The sequence below is a fragment of the Macaca fascicularis genome, chromosome 2 (genome assembly GCF_037993035.2).
Source record: "Macaca fascicularis isolate 582-1 chromosome 2, T2T-MFA8v1.1".
Taxonomy (NCBI): Eukaryota; Metazoa; Chordata; class Mammalia; order Primates; family Cercopithecidae; genus Macaca; species Macaca fascicularis.
In genome coordinates this window covers 11,313,327-11,332,497 of record NC_088376.1, presented here as the reverse complement: position 1 = coordinate 11,332,497, position 19,171 = coordinate 11,313,327, and the positions used below count along the sequence as shown (strand labels likewise).

The 19,171-nt window shown below is 44.4% G+C and overlaps 1 protein-coding gene across 3 annotated transcripts in view; it reads left to right on the top strand.

Annotated features, from left to right (window-relative positions):
• Window positions 1–19,171, top strand: part of RTP1 (receptor transporter protein 1) — a 139,349-nt gene that overhangs the window by 43,470 nt on the left and 76,708 nt on the right. The window contains exons 3-4 of one of the 3 annotated variants that reach the window (XM_005545449.5): window positions 8,527–8,724; window positions 10,492–11,406. The exons of 1 other annotated variant lie outside the window; for it this stretch is intronic. In XM_005545449.5, the coding sequence (XP_005545506.1) occupies window positions 8,561–8,724; window positions 10,492–11,011 (684 nt within the window). In that variant the 5' untranslated portion in view covers window positions 8,527–8,560 and the 3' untranslated portion in view covers window positions 11,012–11,406. Of the gene's footprint in view, window positions 1–8,425; window positions 8,725–10,491; window positions 12,461–19,171 lie in introns of those variants that run through there. One more of the 3 variants, XM_045387168.2, reaches the window with a different exon arrangement.

Genomic DNA, 19,171 nt, shown 5'->3' with positions numbered 1-19,171 from the left:
TAATAGTGGTAACGATAAAACTACAACACCCCTTTTACCCCCCAAAAGTAGTCACTATTAGCTGCCTACTTACGTGGACTGGCATGTTGTTAAGTGCTTTCTATTGCAAGGCACAGAGAGCCAAGGTTTTAGAAAGTGAGATGGTGGCACTCAGTAAAGAAAAGCTTCTTGATAGCCAGGGGTTAGATAGTGCTGCTACCAGTGGATAATGAGCTCCATGTCACTGGAAATGTTCACATTCAGGCTGGTAACTGCTTGGCTCTCAGTAGGCATTGGTTATTACTTGGATTTCAGAGGCAACCCTAATCCCAGATCACTGGGTCTGTCTAAAGATAGACAATGAAGTCTCCTCATTCTATGTGAAGAATCACCTTCTCTGTAAATTAAAATCTGATTATTTTATGCCTATTTAAATCTTCACATGAAATGTCTCAGAGTCACTGGCACATCTGATCAGGATCAGACTAGATAACTTCCAGGATCCCTTTTACTCTTAATTCTGTTTTATACATCTTTGTATTTTCAGGTCATGTGGTAGAGACTCAGCCAAAGTGACTGAATGCAAATGTGATTCAGGTTTATTTTGTGGCCACTGTGAAGTACACATCTGCTGTCCAGAGTAGTTTCCTCTCATTTCCAAAAGAGAGAACCAAGTTTTCTTGTTTTATTGCTTTTCTTGGAAAGGTCATGCTCAGAGGAGGGGCAAATATGTTTCAGAATGGATTTTTTTTTCTCCTCCTTCCTCTATTTTCTTTCTTCCTTTTACCCTAGTGAGTAGAGGTCTTTGATATAAAAGAATGAAGGGACATAAACTTTGTTAGCATAGTAAGAAATGACAGCTATGCAATAGAATGTGGTCAGTATTAGTGGGAGAAAGGTTATTAGCTTATAGATACTCTGCACTGAAGGTTGAACAAAGTCCTGAAGAGAAAGTAGAAGAGCAGAAGAGATCAAAGAGAAGACCTAGAAAGGAGACCAGAAAAATAAGGGAAAGTTCTGGACATGCATTCTAGGTGGATTCTCAGTGAACCTATTGGAGACTTGATGAAGAGTAAAGGAAAGTTGTGTCCTGTCCTCTGAACCCCATGAATATGCCATTCAACCACAGTAAGATGGTCTGATAATGTACGGTGACTTCATTTCCTACTAGACCTTCCAGGAAATGTTATTATGGTTGAACAGTAGCATGTCTTTCCAAAACTGCTTCAGGAATAATCTCTTGGGGGTACAATCTGAAGATACATTCCCATAGTAGTGGCTGCTCAGCAACAGGAACATGCTTAAGGCTCAGTCTTCATGTCCTAAGCCAAAGGCTCTGGGTTAGTGTGGGTCACCTGGCTATTGATGTTCATTGGACATGAAATGAGTGAGACTAATTTATCTCTACATCCCATGAGTCCAGAATAGAGCCTGGCACATGGTAGTTGGTAATTCAGAGTTTTTTAAAAAACAAATAAATGAATAAAATTGTTGCTTCCCCACATGTAATGTTACCTTGCCCCTTCTTCAGAATAAGGGGAAGGTAGCTGTCTTTTATTCTAGATCGAATATCCTGAAAATGGGGAAATTAGTTTTTGAGGACTTGATAATTTCTCTCAAGTATGCCCTTTTTCACTTCCTGGACCATGGCCCTGTTCCCTTGGTAGTATCCATAGAACATTTTCTAATGAATGCTCTTCTCAAAGACAAGATCTTGCACTTGAAAAAAAAAAAAAAGCACAGAGACTGGGCACAGTGGTGCATGCCTGTAGTCTTAGAACTTTGGGAGGCTGAGGTGGGAAGATCGCGTGAGCCCAGGAGTCTGAGACCAGCCTAGGCAACATAGTGAGACCCTAACGGTACAAAAAAATAAATAAATAAAAAATCAGCTGATCATGATGGTGCATGCCTGTAGTCCTAGTTATTTGTCGGGCTGACATGGGAGGATCAGTTGAGCCCAGGAGATCAAGGCTGCAGTGAACCATGATTGAACGACTGCACTCCAGTCTGAATGACAGAGTGAGACCCTGTCTCAAAAAACAAACATAGAAAAAACAAAACACATAAACTGGGCACAGTGGTGTGTGCCTGTAATTCCAGCTACTCAGGAGGCTGAAAAGGAGGATTGCTTGAGCCTAAAAGTTCAAGAGTAACCTGGGCAACATAGAGAGACCCTATCTCTGAAAAACAAAACAAAACAAAACAAAAAAAACAACAAAGCACAGTTTTATGGCAATAAAACTTCAACAGAATGAAGACTGGGGGACTTTGGATTTTGGGCTGTATATCTCTGAAGGGCCCCCTTGCTGATGGTAGGCACATAAGCCTCACAAACTTGAGCAAGAGCTTGGAAAAGAAGTTCAATGGTTGCTGTCAGGGTGGAGGGGAAGCAGAGGAAGAGATTCTTATAAATCATGACTGGGCATGCAGAGGGGGGTGGTACTGGCAGGCTGGGAACCTGTAATGCTTTCCTTTGCTTTGTTCCAAAGGGAGCAGCCCTATTGTTCCTATCTGCCTATGTTTTGGGATTGGACTTGCTGGATTAGTTTACTCTTTGGCTTTGGCTACTTTGCCTTTTTGATCCTTAGTTTGCTTGCTTTTGCAAAATAATGTCAGCCTCTACCTACATCATAGAATTTGACATAGTGTTCTCAAGGCACTAAGCTCTTTGAAGGATGAAGAAAAATAATCAGGTACTGTGGTTGAAAGTCTCCGAAGATGGCTGCCACCAATTCCTTCCCTTCCTATAGGCACAAGTCATTTCCCCATCAAGAATTGGTTTATTTCCCATTCCCTGAAATCAGGCTGGCCCTGTGATTGCTTTCATCAACAGAATATGACAGGAGTGATGTTCTGGGACTTCTGACTCTAGCCTTAAGGAGGATTGGAAGCTTCCATTTATTCTTCCTAGAATGAATCTTCTTGGAAACAAACTACCATGTAGTGAAGAAGCCTAAGCAGCTAAAAGGAAAGTCCCAAGTGGAGAAATACCATAACAGTGAATAAGGCATTATGTAAGTTCACAAATGGCAGAGGCATTGTGGAGAGGGAAGGGAAGTCCATATTCACGGTAATTGTTTCTTCCAGTGAAAAAAAGGTCTACCCCTTCCTTGATGGAAATGGTCCAGTGTAATCAACCTGCCATCAGGTCGTTGGTTGGTTCCCCATGGAATCATGCCCCACTCAGTGGTTCAGTGTTGATCTCTCTCTGTTCTTGGAATTTGGGCATTGTATTAGTCCATTCTTGCACTGCTAAAAAGAAATACCTGAGACTGGGTAATTTATTAATATAAAGAAAATAGGTTTAATTGGCTCAGGGTTCCATAGGCTGTACAGGTAGCATAGCCAAGGAGGCCTTAGGAAACTTACAATTATGACGGAAGGTGAAGCAAAGCAGGCTTGGCTTACGTGTCTGGAGCAGGAGGAAGAGTGAGTGAAGGGGGAGGTGCTACACTCATTTAAACAATCAGATCTCATGAGAACTCTATCACTATCACCAGAACAGCAAGGAGGAAATCCACCACTATAATCCAATCACCTCCCACCAGGACCTCCTTCCAACATTGGGGATTACAATTCGACATGAGATTTGGGTGAGGATGCAAATCCAAACCATATCAGGCACTCAGCAGTGGATTTAGAGAATTCCTTATATACCATTGTGATATTCCATATAGCATTGCTTCTGACTGGCAACTCATTTCAATGTAAAGGAAATCTGGCAATGAGCTCACACTCATGAAATTCATTAGTCTTAACGGTATCACCCATAATCCCGAAGCAGTTGGCCTGATTGAACAATGTGGTGGTCTTTGGAATACTCAGTTATAGAATCAGCTGGGGGACAGGACCTTGCAGGGCTAGGATAATGTTCTCCAGGATTTGGTATATGCTCAGAATTAGCAACCACGATGATATAGTGCTTAGTTCCAAGAATTAAAGGGTGGAATGGAATGGTTCTCTCAAAATTACCCCTGATGGTAAACTAGTTTTTTTTTTCTTTTCTTTCTGTACCCGCAATTTTGAGCTCTGCTATTTTAGAAATCTTAGTTTTCAAGGAAAACAAAATTTCCATTAGAGAAGAAAATTAAAAGTTCCTTTAAAGTTGAGACCACTACATGCGCTCTTAATATCATTAAGTCAACAGATTATGGAGGGGCTTACTGCTCTGGCTCAGCAATGTTGGGGCATTCTAGGAGGAAAGAGTCTTTGTTTGGGGACTGTGAGGCACATTTAGGTCTTTGGTACAGGGTACCAATAGAAACTTCTAGTCATGGGTCCAGCCCTAAAACACATCCCTCCTTCTTCTCAAATGCCATTTAGGGATAGAAAATTGCCCACAGTTGAGAATGATTTTTCATGAGGGCATCATTTCAAGAAAAAAAATTAGAGACTTGTTTTTCCTTTTCATCACTCTATTTTCTAGTTGGGAATTTAGTTTGAACCGTTTTATGTGCTTAAAGCATGATCACAAACTTTAAGAAATTGGCCAGGGTGAGGCCAACAGCTTTAGAGATATCTGAATTGGCATTCTTTATATTGTGGATTCCATGGTGTTAGAGGTCATTTGATAGAGAGCAAGTTGCAATACCACAGTGTTATTTTCTGTCTTGATAGAAATTTTTATTAGAGAAAATACTCTGCTATCCAGAAGGATGTATTATACTGGCCTCTGCACAGCAAGCTCAGGTTCTAAATAAAACTTAATTTGTGCCAATGGGGATTGCATCAGCTGGTTACACACACACACACACACACACACACACACACACACACACACACACACACACCCTCTGGTGATTCTTACTTTCTGTCTTCTGTCATCATAGTGTTTATTGTAGCAACACCTGCAAAATACTTCTAGAGGATTTGTTCTGGGTAGCACTGTTTGTTATAAGCTCCTCTCAGCTTCATGTATTTTCTGGGAAGGTCCACAGCCCCCATTCTCATTTTGGCCAGTAGCTCCCACCTGAGGCAGTTCCCATCATATCTGTGAGGTTAGTTAAACTAGTTTACTTATTTAGGTGTTGGTTGCCTTAATTCAGAGGTAAGAATACTGACTTGAAGGACTAAGAGTTTAATGAAGGGTCCTGAAGAACTTAAAAGTTTTTCCCAATGCCAGCCAGGTGAGGTGGCTCATACCTGTGATCCTAGCACTTTGGGAGGCCAAGGCAGGAGGTTTGCTTGAGCCCAGGAGTTTGAGGCCAGCCTGGGCAATATAGCAAGACTCCATCTCTACATAAAAAACGGTTTTTCCAATGTTAATGTTCAGTGGCTTGATACGTTTAATTTCTGTCCTTCTTGCTGTGTTCAGTACAAATTTAGTAAAGTGGCACCTCCCCAGAGATCGTCAACTATGTAGCAGGTCCCAGGAGACAGAGCCTGGCTCCAGGCATTACCTACCATGCCTCTTAGAAGCTTCCCTCTTCCAGCCAGTGGCCTCCATCCTACTTCCTGCCCTCCCAGGATTCAGTTTTCCAAGTATAAAGCTGTTTGAAACCATATATGACTAAAGTCAGAGGGGACCTTACCTTTGTCATCCCCCCTAATTCTTCATTGAACAGATGGACAAACTGAGGCCAAGGGAAATTAGTGACTTGCCCAAGGTCACAGTGCCAGCCAGGAGCAAAGCTGGGCTATGTGTCTCCTGTTAAGTGCTCTCTCCATTGAGCCAAGATGCCTGGCATCAAATGATTGAGGCTTTACAGGGTTGCTGTGACTAGAGATGACTTTCTGTACCATATTTTCTTTGGTAAGATTTCAAGCTAAATATCTCTCTCAGTTCTAAAATATTTACACCGAGTATCAGGGGTCTTTGGACACCATTGCTTCATTAAGTTTGGCAGCAGAGGCAGCATCCCCAGCAGTAGCAGGGAGCATGGTGGGTCAAGTACAACTCACTCCTCTTTTGGGGAGATGTGGCCTCAGTGTGGGGGGGCCCAGTGACCCATTTGCTGAAATGATATAAACTTCATTTGCAATTCTTGGGGTTTGTAATGGCCATGTGAATGATGAAGAAACACATATTTAATGAGCAGATGTTATGTTCTAGATTCCATGCTGAGAATCACAATGGCTAAAGCTGGGGCTTTGTAGACAGTCATATAGGTTCAAGTCCCAATTCAACTAGTTATTAGCTGTTAAATCTTGCACAAGTTATCTAACATCTAGACTTTAGCTTACATATCTGCAAAATGGAGCTGCTGCTGCTATACCTACCTGTCAAGGTTGTTATTGAATGAAATAAGTTGATATTTATAAAGCACCAGAACAATGCCTTCTAAGCACTTACCAGGTAAGTGCTATATAGTGATTGCTACATAGTAGTGCTATATAGTGATTGCTGTTACTATGCAAATTAAAAATATATTCGTGTAAAACATTAACATGTATTTTTACTAGGATGAAAAGATACAGATTACATATATTAGAATTGCTACCTACGAGGCTACATGGAAATTTTCTTTTTTTAAAAAAAGCGGCCAGGTGCGGTGACTCACACTGTAATCCCAGCACTTTGGGAGGCCGAGGCGGGCAGATCACCTGAGGTCAGGAGTTTGAGACCAGCCTGACCAACATGGTGAAATCCCATCTCTACTGAAAACACAAAATTAGGTGTGGCGGCGCATGCCTGTAATCCCAGTTACTTGGGAGGCTGAGGCCAAAGAATCACTTGAACCCGGGAGATGGAGGTTGCAGCGAGTTGAGATTGTGCCACTGCACTCCAGCCTGGGCAATAAAGCGAGACTCTGTCTCAGGAACAACAACAACAACAACAACAACAACAACAGCAACAACAACAGCAACAAAGCAACCAGGCAAGCCATTCTAGAGCCCCTATTTTTAATCACAGCAGATACTGTTTTGTTATTATCCCAGTGAGAAGATGAATAAACTGAGGCTAAAATAGTATAAATCAAGGCATCAAACATTCATGAAGCGGCAGGAGAAGCACTTGGAAGATGGTTTCTGCTATCAGACGGGTGATTTTTAGGTCCTTCTTTTTCATCACTAAACTTCAAGATCTGCTGTCTGCCTGAAATTCATACTGTTTGAAGAGCCTGCGCAGATTCTGCTAGCCACACCAGGCTTCTGGAGAGACTGGAGTCAAGAGATGTGTTTTCTAATTGTAGGAAGTGTTGTCTCTAATCCTTGCAATGAGCTTCGCCAACAAGTTTTATACAAATAGATGGCAAGAGTGTAATGTGCGAAACTGAAATAAAACCGAAATGCCCTAAAAGACAGGACGGGCTAAATAAATTATGCCTATCCATATAACAGAATATAGGTAGCCTATAATATCCTACTATGGAATATGACCTAGAAAAATATTCATGATATATTATTTTTTGAAAATGTCATAATGTGGTATGTAGAATGTATGTGGTGTGCAGAATGTGTGTGTGTATACACACACATATACACATGTACATGTACAGAAAAATGGTAAGTGGGATGTACATATCATAATGTTAACAGTAGTCATCTCGGGTGGGGCATTATGGAAGAGTCTTCCTTTTCTTTTCTTTCATCTATAGTTTGTAATTTTTCTAGAATAAACCCATATGATTTTTTCAAAGGAAAAATAATTTATTTAAAATAGCAGGAGAGGCAGATATAGTAAAGGGTATTTTGCCTGTGGGTGGTGCTCCTCTTCTATACTTCTATAATCAACTTGGAAATAATCTTGTCTACTCCAGCCTGGCTGATGCAATGCTCCTACCTTTGTGCACAGGTGGCTGCTCTTGCACAAGGCCATTACAGCATGGATCCTATTGCACAATAATTGGGTACACAGTCAGCTACAAGCACTGACATAGAGCCTGGCACATGTCTGCAAACTCTACCCACATGTTAGGATATGTTTGACATGAATGAATTAATGAACTGGTCTGGGGTCAACAACTTGAATTTGTATACAGGCTCTGCCATTTATAGGCTAGGTGAGTCCCAGGCTCCTGATCTGTACTGCGGCAATAGTAATCATAACTTAAGAGACCTCCAATTGTGTTTTGAAAATGGCAAAGTGCTGGTCACAAGATGGCTGGGGGAGCCGAGGGAGAGTTTATTATTATTGCTCCATCTACTAACAAATTTACATCTCCCCATCCCTTATTTCTCCTTGGCTCCCTAAGGCATCATGGTTACCATAGCAGCCAGATGCTGATGATGCCTCCAGGGTGTGGCAAGGTGAAACTGAGCCAGTTTCCAAGTCCTCACCTCCCCATACTCTTTCCAGGCCGGGGTGAGATGGTCTGAAGCTCAACCTCTGGTCAGGTCCTCTACCCTGTCTTGGATCACTTAGACCCACAAACTCTGCCTCTGCAATCTCAGTTCAGGGCCTTGAAACACCTCTTCAGAGACTCTCTCCTCCCCAAGCTCTGTCTTCTGGCACCCTGCCTGGTTGCCGTGGAAACAGGTTCCACTGCGGACAAAGGAGGGAGCTGGGTCCTGCTTCCTCCTGGTCTTGTCGATGAGGATTTTTAGACCTTGGAGACTGCGCTGCCCTGCCCTGCACCTACCCTCACTCTCCGTGTTCTCACTAAGGTGGAAATTGCCCTCCCTCACTACTGACAAGACCATGTGTAAAAGCGTGACCACAGACGAGTGGAAGAAAGTCTTCTATGAGAAGATGGAGGAGGCAAAGCCGGCTGACAGCTGGGACCTCATCATAGACCCCAACCTCAAGCACAATGTGCTGAGCCCTGGTTGGAAGCAGTACGTGGAGTTGCATGCTTCAGGCAGGTAAGTAGCCCAGGAAGGTGGATCCCTGCAGGCCGCCTCTAAGTCCCTAGCTCTAGGGCACCTTCCAAGGAGAGGAAGATTACATAGAACCCATGTGTTTAGCTTCAATCTCACTATTAGGCTGGCATAGACTGGAAGTCAGAGAAAGAGTCCCTAACTGGGAACTAGGACACTTGAGCTGGATTTCAGTTCTTCCACTGATCACCTGTGTTACTCTTCTTCTCTGCGTCACAATTTTTCCATCTGGAAAATAAAGACATAGAATATACTTATGAGTCCTACACACTGACATTTTACATATTTTCTATTTTAACAATCTCTTAAAAAGTAATTTAAGACCAGAGAAGAAGGGCTTGAGGCCCACTGAGGGTCAAGAGGTCTGTGCTCGTCCTGGGACCAGTTTAAATCTATTTAATTCAACTTAATTTCATTTAAAATATTGAATACATGAGATGTGCCAGAAACTGGCTCTACTGCTGGCTCCAGGGCCCTTGAGGAATTCGATTTTCTTCTTGGACCTGACTTTCTCCATTTGCACAGTGAGAGGTCAGCCTGTGGTCCACAGAGCAGCAGGGTCAGCATCACCTGGAACTTGTTAGGAAAGCAGAATCGTGGGCCCCTTTTAGACCTGAATCAGAGTCTGATTTCAAGAAGAGTTCTAGGTGATTAGTATGTAAAAACTATCTGAGATGATTTTCTAGCACTCTTGTTCACGGGTCCAGAGTGTAGGGGCTTACCTTTGGGACATAAGATGGGGAGGCTGAGTGGTGCAGCCTGGAAGTCAGAAGCAAGGCCTTCCTGCCTGCCCCGATTCAGCCAATTCACTTCAATTCAGGAAACATTACTGGGCACCTGTTATGTGCTGGGCGCCGGCTCTGCCTGTAGCTGTGTGTACATGGATGCCTCTCTCACTCTCTTTTTCTCAGCATAAAACAAAAGATTAATTAGGTGATTTCCAGGTCCCTCCAGTTACATTTTTCAATCCAGGTTTTTTAGTCTGGTCCGAAAGGAGGAAACAGTCCTCAAAAGATGTGAGTGAACAAGAAGAGAATGAAAATGTGAAGCTCCTAGACTGGCTGACAGGAGGGGTGTCAAGGGCTGGACACTTACAGGCGGGACTCAGGAGCTTCTCGAAGACCTGGGAGTCTGTGGGGGCTGAGTGGGGAGGACTTGTGGCTGCCCCAGACCTGGGTGGGAACCTGTCATCCCCAGCTGGCCCCAGTCAGGCCTGGGAGACTACAGGCCTTGGGGCTCTGGGCACAGACCGCCTCCACCTTCAGGCCTTGTGATGCATTAACTCTGGCACTGGCCTGGACGCTGATAGCTAGTAATGGCGTCATTTTCTCCTGATTTGGATCTAGCCTGTTCACAGTCACGTGTTAACAGACAGAAATGTGCAGATGGATTATGTGTTTCTTATCTGGTGTGAGCAGGAAGGACTCGCCTAGTGCACCATGGGCATTTTGCAGATGAGGAATAAGAATGACGCCCAGCGCTGGGGTGGAGGGAATTAGGCCTCTGGAAAGCACTGAGGAGGTAGAGCACTGCTGGATGCCAGGTGACATCCCGAGGAACCTGTTCGAGTCCTAGGGGCACTCGCAAGGCTGAGTGGCTTCCTGGGGAAAGCTAATGAACCCAGGGCACCGGCAACACACTTCCTCCACCTCCAGGCTCTGCGGAGCCCCCATGTCCCCTCACCCCATTCCTAGGGCTGTTTCCACCACCTCCGCCCGTCTTCTGTTCCTCCCTCTCCTGCCGTCTCCGCAGGTTCCACTGCTCCTGGTGCTGGCACACCTGGCAGTCACCCCACTTGGTCATCCTGTTCCACATGTTCCTGGACCGCGCCCAGCGGGCGGGCTCGGTGCGCATGCGCGTCTTCAAGCAGCTGTGCTACGAGTGCGGCTCGGCGCGGCTGGACGAGTCCAGCATGCTGGAGGAGAACATCGAGGGCCTGGTGGACAACCTCATCACCAGCCTGCGCGAGCAGTGCTACGGCGAGCGCGGCGGCCAGTACCGCATCCACGTGGCCAGCCGCCAGGACAACCGGCGTCACCGCGGAGAGTTCTGCGAGGCCTGCCAGGAGGGCATTGTGCACTGGAAGCCCAGCGAGAAGCTGCTGGAGGAGGAGGCGACCACCTACACCTTCTCCCGGGCGCCCAGCCCCACCAAGCCTCAGGATGAGACGGGCTCAGGCTGGAACTTCTGCTCTATCCCCTGGTGCTTGTTTTGGGCCACGGTCCTGCTGCTGATCATCTACCTGCAGTTATCCTTCCGTAGCTCCGTCTAAGATTCCCTGGGTGGGCCCAGAGCCTGTCGAGGGTGCCAGTCAGCTGATGGGAAGGTAGAAGAGAGACCTGGGTTGGGAACAGTGTAAACTTCTAGTGCTGGTGATGCCACTGACTCAGTGGGGATCTTGGACAAATTATACAGTTTTTTCCATCTATAAAACTTAGGGTTTGGGCAAGATCATTGGTTTATCATAGTGAAACCCAGGACCCCAAAGTTCTGCGTAGGTGCCTCAGGGACTTTTGGATTTGGAAAGTAGGCTAAGCTAGTGGGTGTCTCCAACGCCTGGTCTAACCACCCATCCTCCAACTCCTGCCTCCTCCTCTTGCTTCGATCATATCAGCTTTACTTTAGATGGAGTTCCATTTAAGATTTTTGTACAAAAAAAAAAAAAAAGGGTTTAACTACTTTTAAAAAGTTTGAAAATTAGAGGACTGGGTGATCTCAAAAGGGCTTTCCACAGTAATGAGCTTGACCTTGCTCTTATTAGTCCCTCACCCCTGCACCTCATGATCTCCCACTTTCTCTAGCTGCAGCCTTAAATTAGCTTCTTTGCCCACCGTGTGAGCCTCATCCATGATTCTGCCTTCACCACGCAGCAGAGGTTTCCGTTGAAGTGCACGAGGGGGGAGATCAGGCTGTTCCTTCGCTGCTGAGTACACAGGGTCTCTTGCTTTTGTTTCTCAGATTCCAGCTTCTTTCCACTCAGGCCAGATTCTGGTATCTGCCGGCCTGAAAGATGGTGGTTGGGGTGGGGTCTCGTGGAGCTAGGCTTCTTACCCACTGCGTATGAACTGGCAGAGAATTTAGGGGAGATTTAGAAGACAGAGTTTTAGAAGCAAAGCACAAGATCTCTGGGAAGCATTAGAATGGAGGGTCTTCAGAGTTCAGGGACCAAGTCTAGCGGATTCTCAGCCAAAATACAGGAGCAGGGGCCTGGCCTCCTGGGTTCTTTGCTGAAATTGTAGTTGAATGGCTTTCCCACATTGGCCAAGCTTGAGGCCTCTTGCCAAAGATCAGCTGTCCCCCTAAAGCCACAGGGATGGGGTATCTTCAGCAAGAGAGAGGATGTTAAAGATGTAAAATGCTTTGTCCATGGGAAAGTGCACAGATACGTGAGAGAACCTTACAAGGCTCTAAAATGAGATGTGATATGGCTTGAAATGGGAGGAGAGAAGACTTTCTGACAGTGGGGGTCTGGAATGGAATTGGTGGGGAGAGGCAGCAAGCTGCACTTTTCAGGGGCCTCATTTACCCCACCTCTGTTAATATCGTGACTCCCTCTCCTCCTTCCCTGCACTTTTGAGGGGTCTCATTTACCCTACCTCTGTTAAAAACTTGACTACTCTCCTCTTTACTAGAAAGTCACCATCATCTGTAGTGATGGAGGAAGGGGGCGTCACTTATATAAAGATGGGACACTTTAATAAAGACAAGATATCTTCAAAAAGGCCTAGTAGTCATTAATGTGTGTTTGAGATTCCCCCACTGTCCCTGATCTGTAATGAGCTGTTGGTCCCCTCCATCCCACCACCCTGTCTCCCCTTCTCTCCTTTCTGCCCCCTCACCCACTGCCACATGAGGCTCTATCTAGCTCCAGTTCTGGGCCAGTCTTGTCCACAGTCAGGAGGGATGGAGGGCAGTCATTCAGGGAATCAGCATAAAGTCAGTTTTACTCCTACCCTGGCTCGAATGCAAGTAAGCAGCGATGGCTTCCTTTACTTCATTCACAGAGTACTTATTTCTTCATCTAGTCCATATTCTGAACACTTGCTATCTAGCAAGTCCTGATTTACTTGCTAGATAGCAGGTGTTCAGAATATGTGTACTAGACAAAGAAATGAATACTGTGAGTGCAGGGGAATACAGGGGGTGCTCTCTGGTTTCTCAGACATCTCTGCTTGCTACAGAAGTTTTCAGCCCCAGCTGTACTTCAGAAATTCTGGGGAGATTTTAAAGAAATATAAGTACTTAGCTTCTACCCCAGACCAATGGGATCAAAATTTGGGGGGAGTGGGACCTGAGCATCTGAATTAGAATAAAACACCCAGGTGATCGACCTGTACTGCCTGGTGTAATGCCTTCTAACTGAGGGATAGACTTCCTTTTGCATCTAGTTTTATGAAAACTGAGCCCTGAGATCTTTCTTGATGACTTGCCCTGGATTCTTTAGGACTGGGTCTCGGCTTCCCTTTCTCTAGCTGCCCTACTCAGTCCCCAACCTGTGCTCTGGGGATTTCACCCTCCCTCACACCCCCTTGCTCCTGCCAGTTTGCTGCTCCAATGGCTGTGTTCTGCTCTGAGAGTCTTTGTCACTGAGCTCTAACACCCTTGCTGGGACATTCATCAAACTTATAATTTGGATGAATGTCCCAGCAAGGGTGTTAGAGCTCAGTTAGATGAGTTATAATTACTCATCCCTGCGAGGATGTAAGTTCCAGGAAGCATAGGCTCCATGGATTTCATTCACCTCTATTGAATGCTTAACAAATGTTCAATAAAAATGTATTGAATGAATAAATGAACCAATAAGCTGAGCCATCTCCAGCCAGATCCTCACCTCTCTAGCATATTACGCTTGTGACAGTATTCGGAGTCTCCTTCTCACTTTACCACTCATTCTTTCTAGGTCTTGCACTTATATATCCCAAAGCAAATCAGTTTAAATTAAGGTACTTGAAGTGGGAACAGCATTTTGTTTTTGTTTTTGTTTTTGTTTTGTTTTAAGATGATAGCATGGGGTCAGGTGAAGGACCCTGAGCCCTGCATTGGGAGCTGTGGGTTTTCGTTCAATTTTAATTGGGTTCTGCTGGGACTTTAGGGGGGTCATTATTCTCTCTGGGTCTCTGGGTCTTAGAGGCTCTCATGATATGAAGCATTCGGAAGTCTGTCTTTGTGCCATCCTATATTAGCCCATATAAAGCATTTTCACACACTTTCCAATGACAAGTTCTCCAGCCTGTATTTGAGCACCCCCAGTGACAGGAGATCATTACCACCTAAGGCAGCTCATGCCATCTTTGGATAGTTCTGCCTTTTAAAGAAGACTTTTTCCTTTCAAGCCTCCCTCGAAAGGGTTTGAATTTTTTTTTACTTTCTAGTTCTAGTTCTGGTTCTTACAAGCAGGATCCTACAGGGGAGGATGTTTCACATTCCCCATACAGATCTTTTCTCAGCACTGCAGCCAGGGCAATCCTTTTAACCTAAGTCAGATCCTGCCATTCTTGTGTTCCCTTTTTTGTTCTGTAAAAGCCAAGTCCTGCAAGGTTAAACGTGATGTGGCTTCAGCCACGTTACTGACATCTTCTAGTACCCTTTGCCCTCATTTCTGTAGCTACCCTGGTTTCTTTGCTGTTCCCCAAATACATAGGCATGTACCTGCCTAGGACCTTATTCTACCTGTTCCCTCTGCCTAGAATGGTCTTTCCCAAGAAATTCACTTGCCTCACTGTCTGACCTCCCTCAAGTGTTGGCTCAAGTCTCATCTCAGATGCTCTTCTCAGGCCTTCTACTTCATGCTGTCACCTGTTCCCCCACCCCATCCTCTCGCTCCTGATTTGCCTTGCACTTACCTTAGCCTGTGTTTCTAGAAAGCAGAAGTCAAGGCAGAGGTTTATATGATAGTACTTGACTGAGGAGTATGACCTCAGAAAGCTGGAGTAAGATAGGGGGAGCACAGCAAAGCAGGAGGGAAATCCAATGGAAGGAGGCCTTGTCAAGTTGGCCATCTCTACTGGTGAAGGGTGTTTCAGTCCCACAGAACCATCTGAGAAGCCGGATGAAATGCATCTCCAGATCACTTGGGGGTAAAGGGGTGTCTGTCCCCTGGTTCCTGTCTTTCAATGGCTGAAGGTTGCCCCATAGGATGTTAACTTCCCTCCACTTTGGGTTGTGGTACACTAACTGAATGAAAACATGAATGAATAAGTGCTGAAAGGGTATCAGAAAACAAGGTTAGTGTCCTTGCTCTGACTTTCTCAAGGTCAAAGTTCCAGTTTCTGATTTTTGCAGTCCTGTGCTGGTTGTGTTTCTTTCTGGGGGCCCAACGTCTACTCCATATCCTTTAAAAATAGCACTCTGACTTCCTTTTCCAGGAATTACCTATTCCCCGTGCAATATAACATGGTAGGATATCAAGGAACTCTGTACCTCCCCTCAACTCCCAAGCAAGAAGCACATGGCCTAAGAGAAGTTGCTTGGAATTTCAATGATGAGCAAAGTGATAAAAACACTAAAAACAGATGGAGCCTATCAATTCCAGTGGTGGTCCCTGGCATGATCGTAAATTGTTTCTGCTATTCGTATCCCCAGCATGGCCAAATTTTGTCCTTTGCTGCGACTTGTTCTCCATTCTTCTTTTTGATTCTGTGAACTTTCTCCATAGCTTTTCAATACTTGCCCTTTTATGCTTAAATCAGCTGCCATTTCTGTGTGTTTCAACCAAAGGACTCTGACTGTTACACCAGGTCTTCTCCATTGGGTCAGCTCTGACGATGAAAGCTCAGACCAGAGCTCCATCTGCCCTCTCCCTGGACCTCCAACTTTTCTGTTCTCTGCGCTGAAGCACCTGCCTCAACCCCACACATTCCCTCCAAATCCTGCCTTTTCTTTTCTTTTCTTTCTTTCTTTCTTTCTTTTTTTTTTTTTTTTGAGATGGAGTTTCACTCTTTCACCCAGGCTGGGGTGAAGTGGCGTGATCTTGGCTCACTGCAACCTCCGACTCCCGGGTTCAAGTGATTCTCCTGCCTCAGCCTCCCGAGTAGTTGGGATTATAGGTGCCCACCACCACTCCCAGCTAATTTTTGTATTTTTAGTAGAGACAGGGTTTTGCCATGTTGGCCAGGCTGGTCTCAAATTCCTGATTTTGGGTGATTCACCTGCCTCAGCCGCTCAAAGTGCTAGGATTACAGGCATGAGCCACTGCGCCCAGCCAAATCCTGCCTTTTCTCCTTCCATTTACAATGAAATGTTTCAAGGACTGTTCATAGGCTGCCTCCATGTTTACACTTCCAGTTAATCCTGCAGGCTAGTGTTCATCCCACAGTGTTGCAGAAACGGTCCTCATCCAGCTCACCAGCAGGCATCTTATGGCTACATAAAATCAACACATTTAAACCTTATTTTTCTTGACCTCTCACAGGACTTCAACACTACTGACCATCTCCAAACACTTGCTTTACTTGGTTTCAGGGACACGCACCCTCCTGATTTACCTTCAGCTTTTCTGTCTCCTTCCTCTCTTCTTCACAGGTTTCTCTGCCTCTACCTGCCTCCTGAATGTTGGTATTCTTTAAGCTCCAATTCCAAGTCTTAGTCTCTTTGATCCTCTCATATTTGTCCATGTCCTCTGGCTGATTGAATCTATTCTGAGTGTTCTTGAATATCTGTATGCTAATGACTCATATATACATCTCAAGGCATGAATTTTCTTCTGGACTTCTTACATTTATGTTCTCCATGACATTTCTGTTTGACTGTTTCACAGGCGTTTCAAAGTCAACATGTCCTGATTCTAAAATATGTTTTCCCTCCGGTTTTCCATAAAATTTTTTATTTTAACCAATTTTAATTGCACAATTCAGTGACATGAAGTACATTCACATTGCTGTGTAGCCATCACTGCTGTTTATCTCCAGAACCTTTTCATCACCCCAAACTGAAACTGTCAAATCTATTTCACAGCCCCATGACAACCACCATTCAACTTTCTGTCTATGAATTTGACCATTTTACTTGGTTTACTTTAATATATAGAGAGTCATTTCTTTTCTTCCCCTCATATTTATTTCAAGCATTCACTTGATTGAAAGCAATCATGTTTCCAGTGGCATAGTAGACACAATATTTGTCCTTCTGCATCTGGCTTATTTCATTTAGCATAATATTTTCAAGGTATGTAATATTAAAGCATGTATCACAATTTCCTTCCTTTTTAAGGTTGAATTGTATTTCCTTGAATGTATATAACACATTTTACTTATTTATTTTGTCTTAGTCCAGTTTCTGTTGCTTACAACAGAATACTTGAAACTGTGTAATTTATAAAGCAAAGAAATATATTTTTTACAATTATGCAGGCTCAGGAGCCTAAGGATGAGGGGCTGCATCTAGCGAGGGCCTTCTTGCTGGTGGGGACTCTGTGATCACAAGGTGACATCACATGGTAAGGGGACTTAGCATGCTAATGTGCTCACTCAGGTCTTTCTTCTTTTTCTTATAAAGCCACCAGTTCTCCTCCCATGATAACTCATTAATTCATTAACCTATTAATCCAAGAATGAATTGCTCCATTTGTGAGGCAAAGCCTTCATGACCTGGTCACCTTTTATAAGCCTTACCTTTCAATACTGCCACATTGGGGATTAAGTTTCAATATGAGGTTTTGAGGGGACACTCAAACCATAGCATTCTGTCCTAGCCCCCCAAAACTCATGTCCTTCCCACCTACAAAGACATACATTCCATCTGCATAGATCTTAACTTGGTCTAGCAGCAACTTAAAGGTTCAAAGTCCTAAGTCTTACATATGAGCGTGTGAAATCAAAACAAAATATCTACTTCTAATATACAATGGTGGGACAAGCATAGGGTACACATTCCTATTCCAAAAGGGAGAAAGAGAAAAGAAAGAAGCAGTAACAGGCTCTAAGCAACTCAGAAACCCAAGAAAGCAGACATTGGGTCTTAGGATTCCAGAATGGTCTCCTTTGACTCAATTTCTGGCATCCTCTACACACTGGTGTGGGGGTTGGGCCCCACAAGCCTTGGGCAGCTCTGCTTCTGAAGCTTGGCTGGGGTCCATCCACCCAGCTCTTCTAGGCTGGCATTACATACTGAAAGCTCTGGGGTCTTGGCGGAATTCCATTCCCAGAGCTCCACGAGGCATCAACCTACTGAAGACCTTCTGCAGCAGCTCTGGCCTTATATTTCTGCTTGGCATTGCTCTAGTAGAGGTTCTCTGTGGTGGCTCTACTGTCACAACAAGTCTCTGTGCTGTCAGGTTATCAATGACATTTTCTGAAACTTAGATGAAGGCTTAATAAGCCTCCATAGCTCTTGCTTCTTGCAAGTCAGCGGAATTAGCACCATGTGGATGCTTCCAAGGTTTATGACTCACCTTCCAGATCTGCAGCATGAGCTACACCTTGGCCTGCTTCAGTTCTGGCTGGGGTGGCCTCAGAGAACTGTGCCAGGGCACAGAGTCTGGAGGTGGTCTTGGATAGTAAGCCCATAGAAAGTGCCTGGGCTCGCTCCCTGAAACCATTCTGTCCTCCTAGGCCCCTGGATCTGTGATAAGAGGGGCAGCCTTGAAGATCTCTAAAATGCCTTTGAGGTCTTTCTTCCATTGTCTTGAGGAATAGCACCTGGCTCCGTTCTAGCCATGCTAATCTCTTTAGCAAATGGCCTCTGGGCTACATCCTTGCTTTTTTACTCTCTACACAGCCGGGCTGAGAAATTTTCAAATCTTTCCACCCTGCTTCCCTTTTAATTATAAATTCTTTCAATTATTTTTTTGTTCCTCAGCCTCAGTGTAAACTGCCAAAAGTAACCATGCAGCTGCTTGTTTTGCTTAGAAATTTATTCTGCCAGATACCTTAGCTCATCACTCCCAAATTTGGCCTTCCACAGAGTTCTTGAGTGTGGACACAGTTCAGCCAAGTTCTTTGCAAATTTATAACAAAGATGGCTTTTATTCCAGTTTCTAATACCTTGTTCCTCAGTTCTATTTGAAACCTCATCAGAATGGCCTTTACTGTTCATATTTCCATCAGCACTCTGGTCAGGACCACTTAACCAATCTCTAAAGAGTTTCAAACTTTCCCTAGTCTTTTTGTCTTCTAAGCCTTCATCAGAATCTAGGCATTTCTTAGACTGCTCCTCCAAATTCTTTCAGCCTCTGCCCATTACATGATTCTAAAGCCAATTCCACATTTTCAGGTATTCATTACCAGCAGCACCCCACTCCTTGGTACCAATTTTCTGTCTTAGTCTGTTTTCTGTTGTTTCTAATAGGATACCTAAAACTCCATTCATCCATTGAAAAACATTTGAATTGTTTCTACCTTTTGCCTATTATGAATAATGCTTTCACAAACATTAGTGGACAAGGATTCATCTGTTTGAATTCTTGCTTTCAATTCTTTAGGTAATTTTGTTGTTG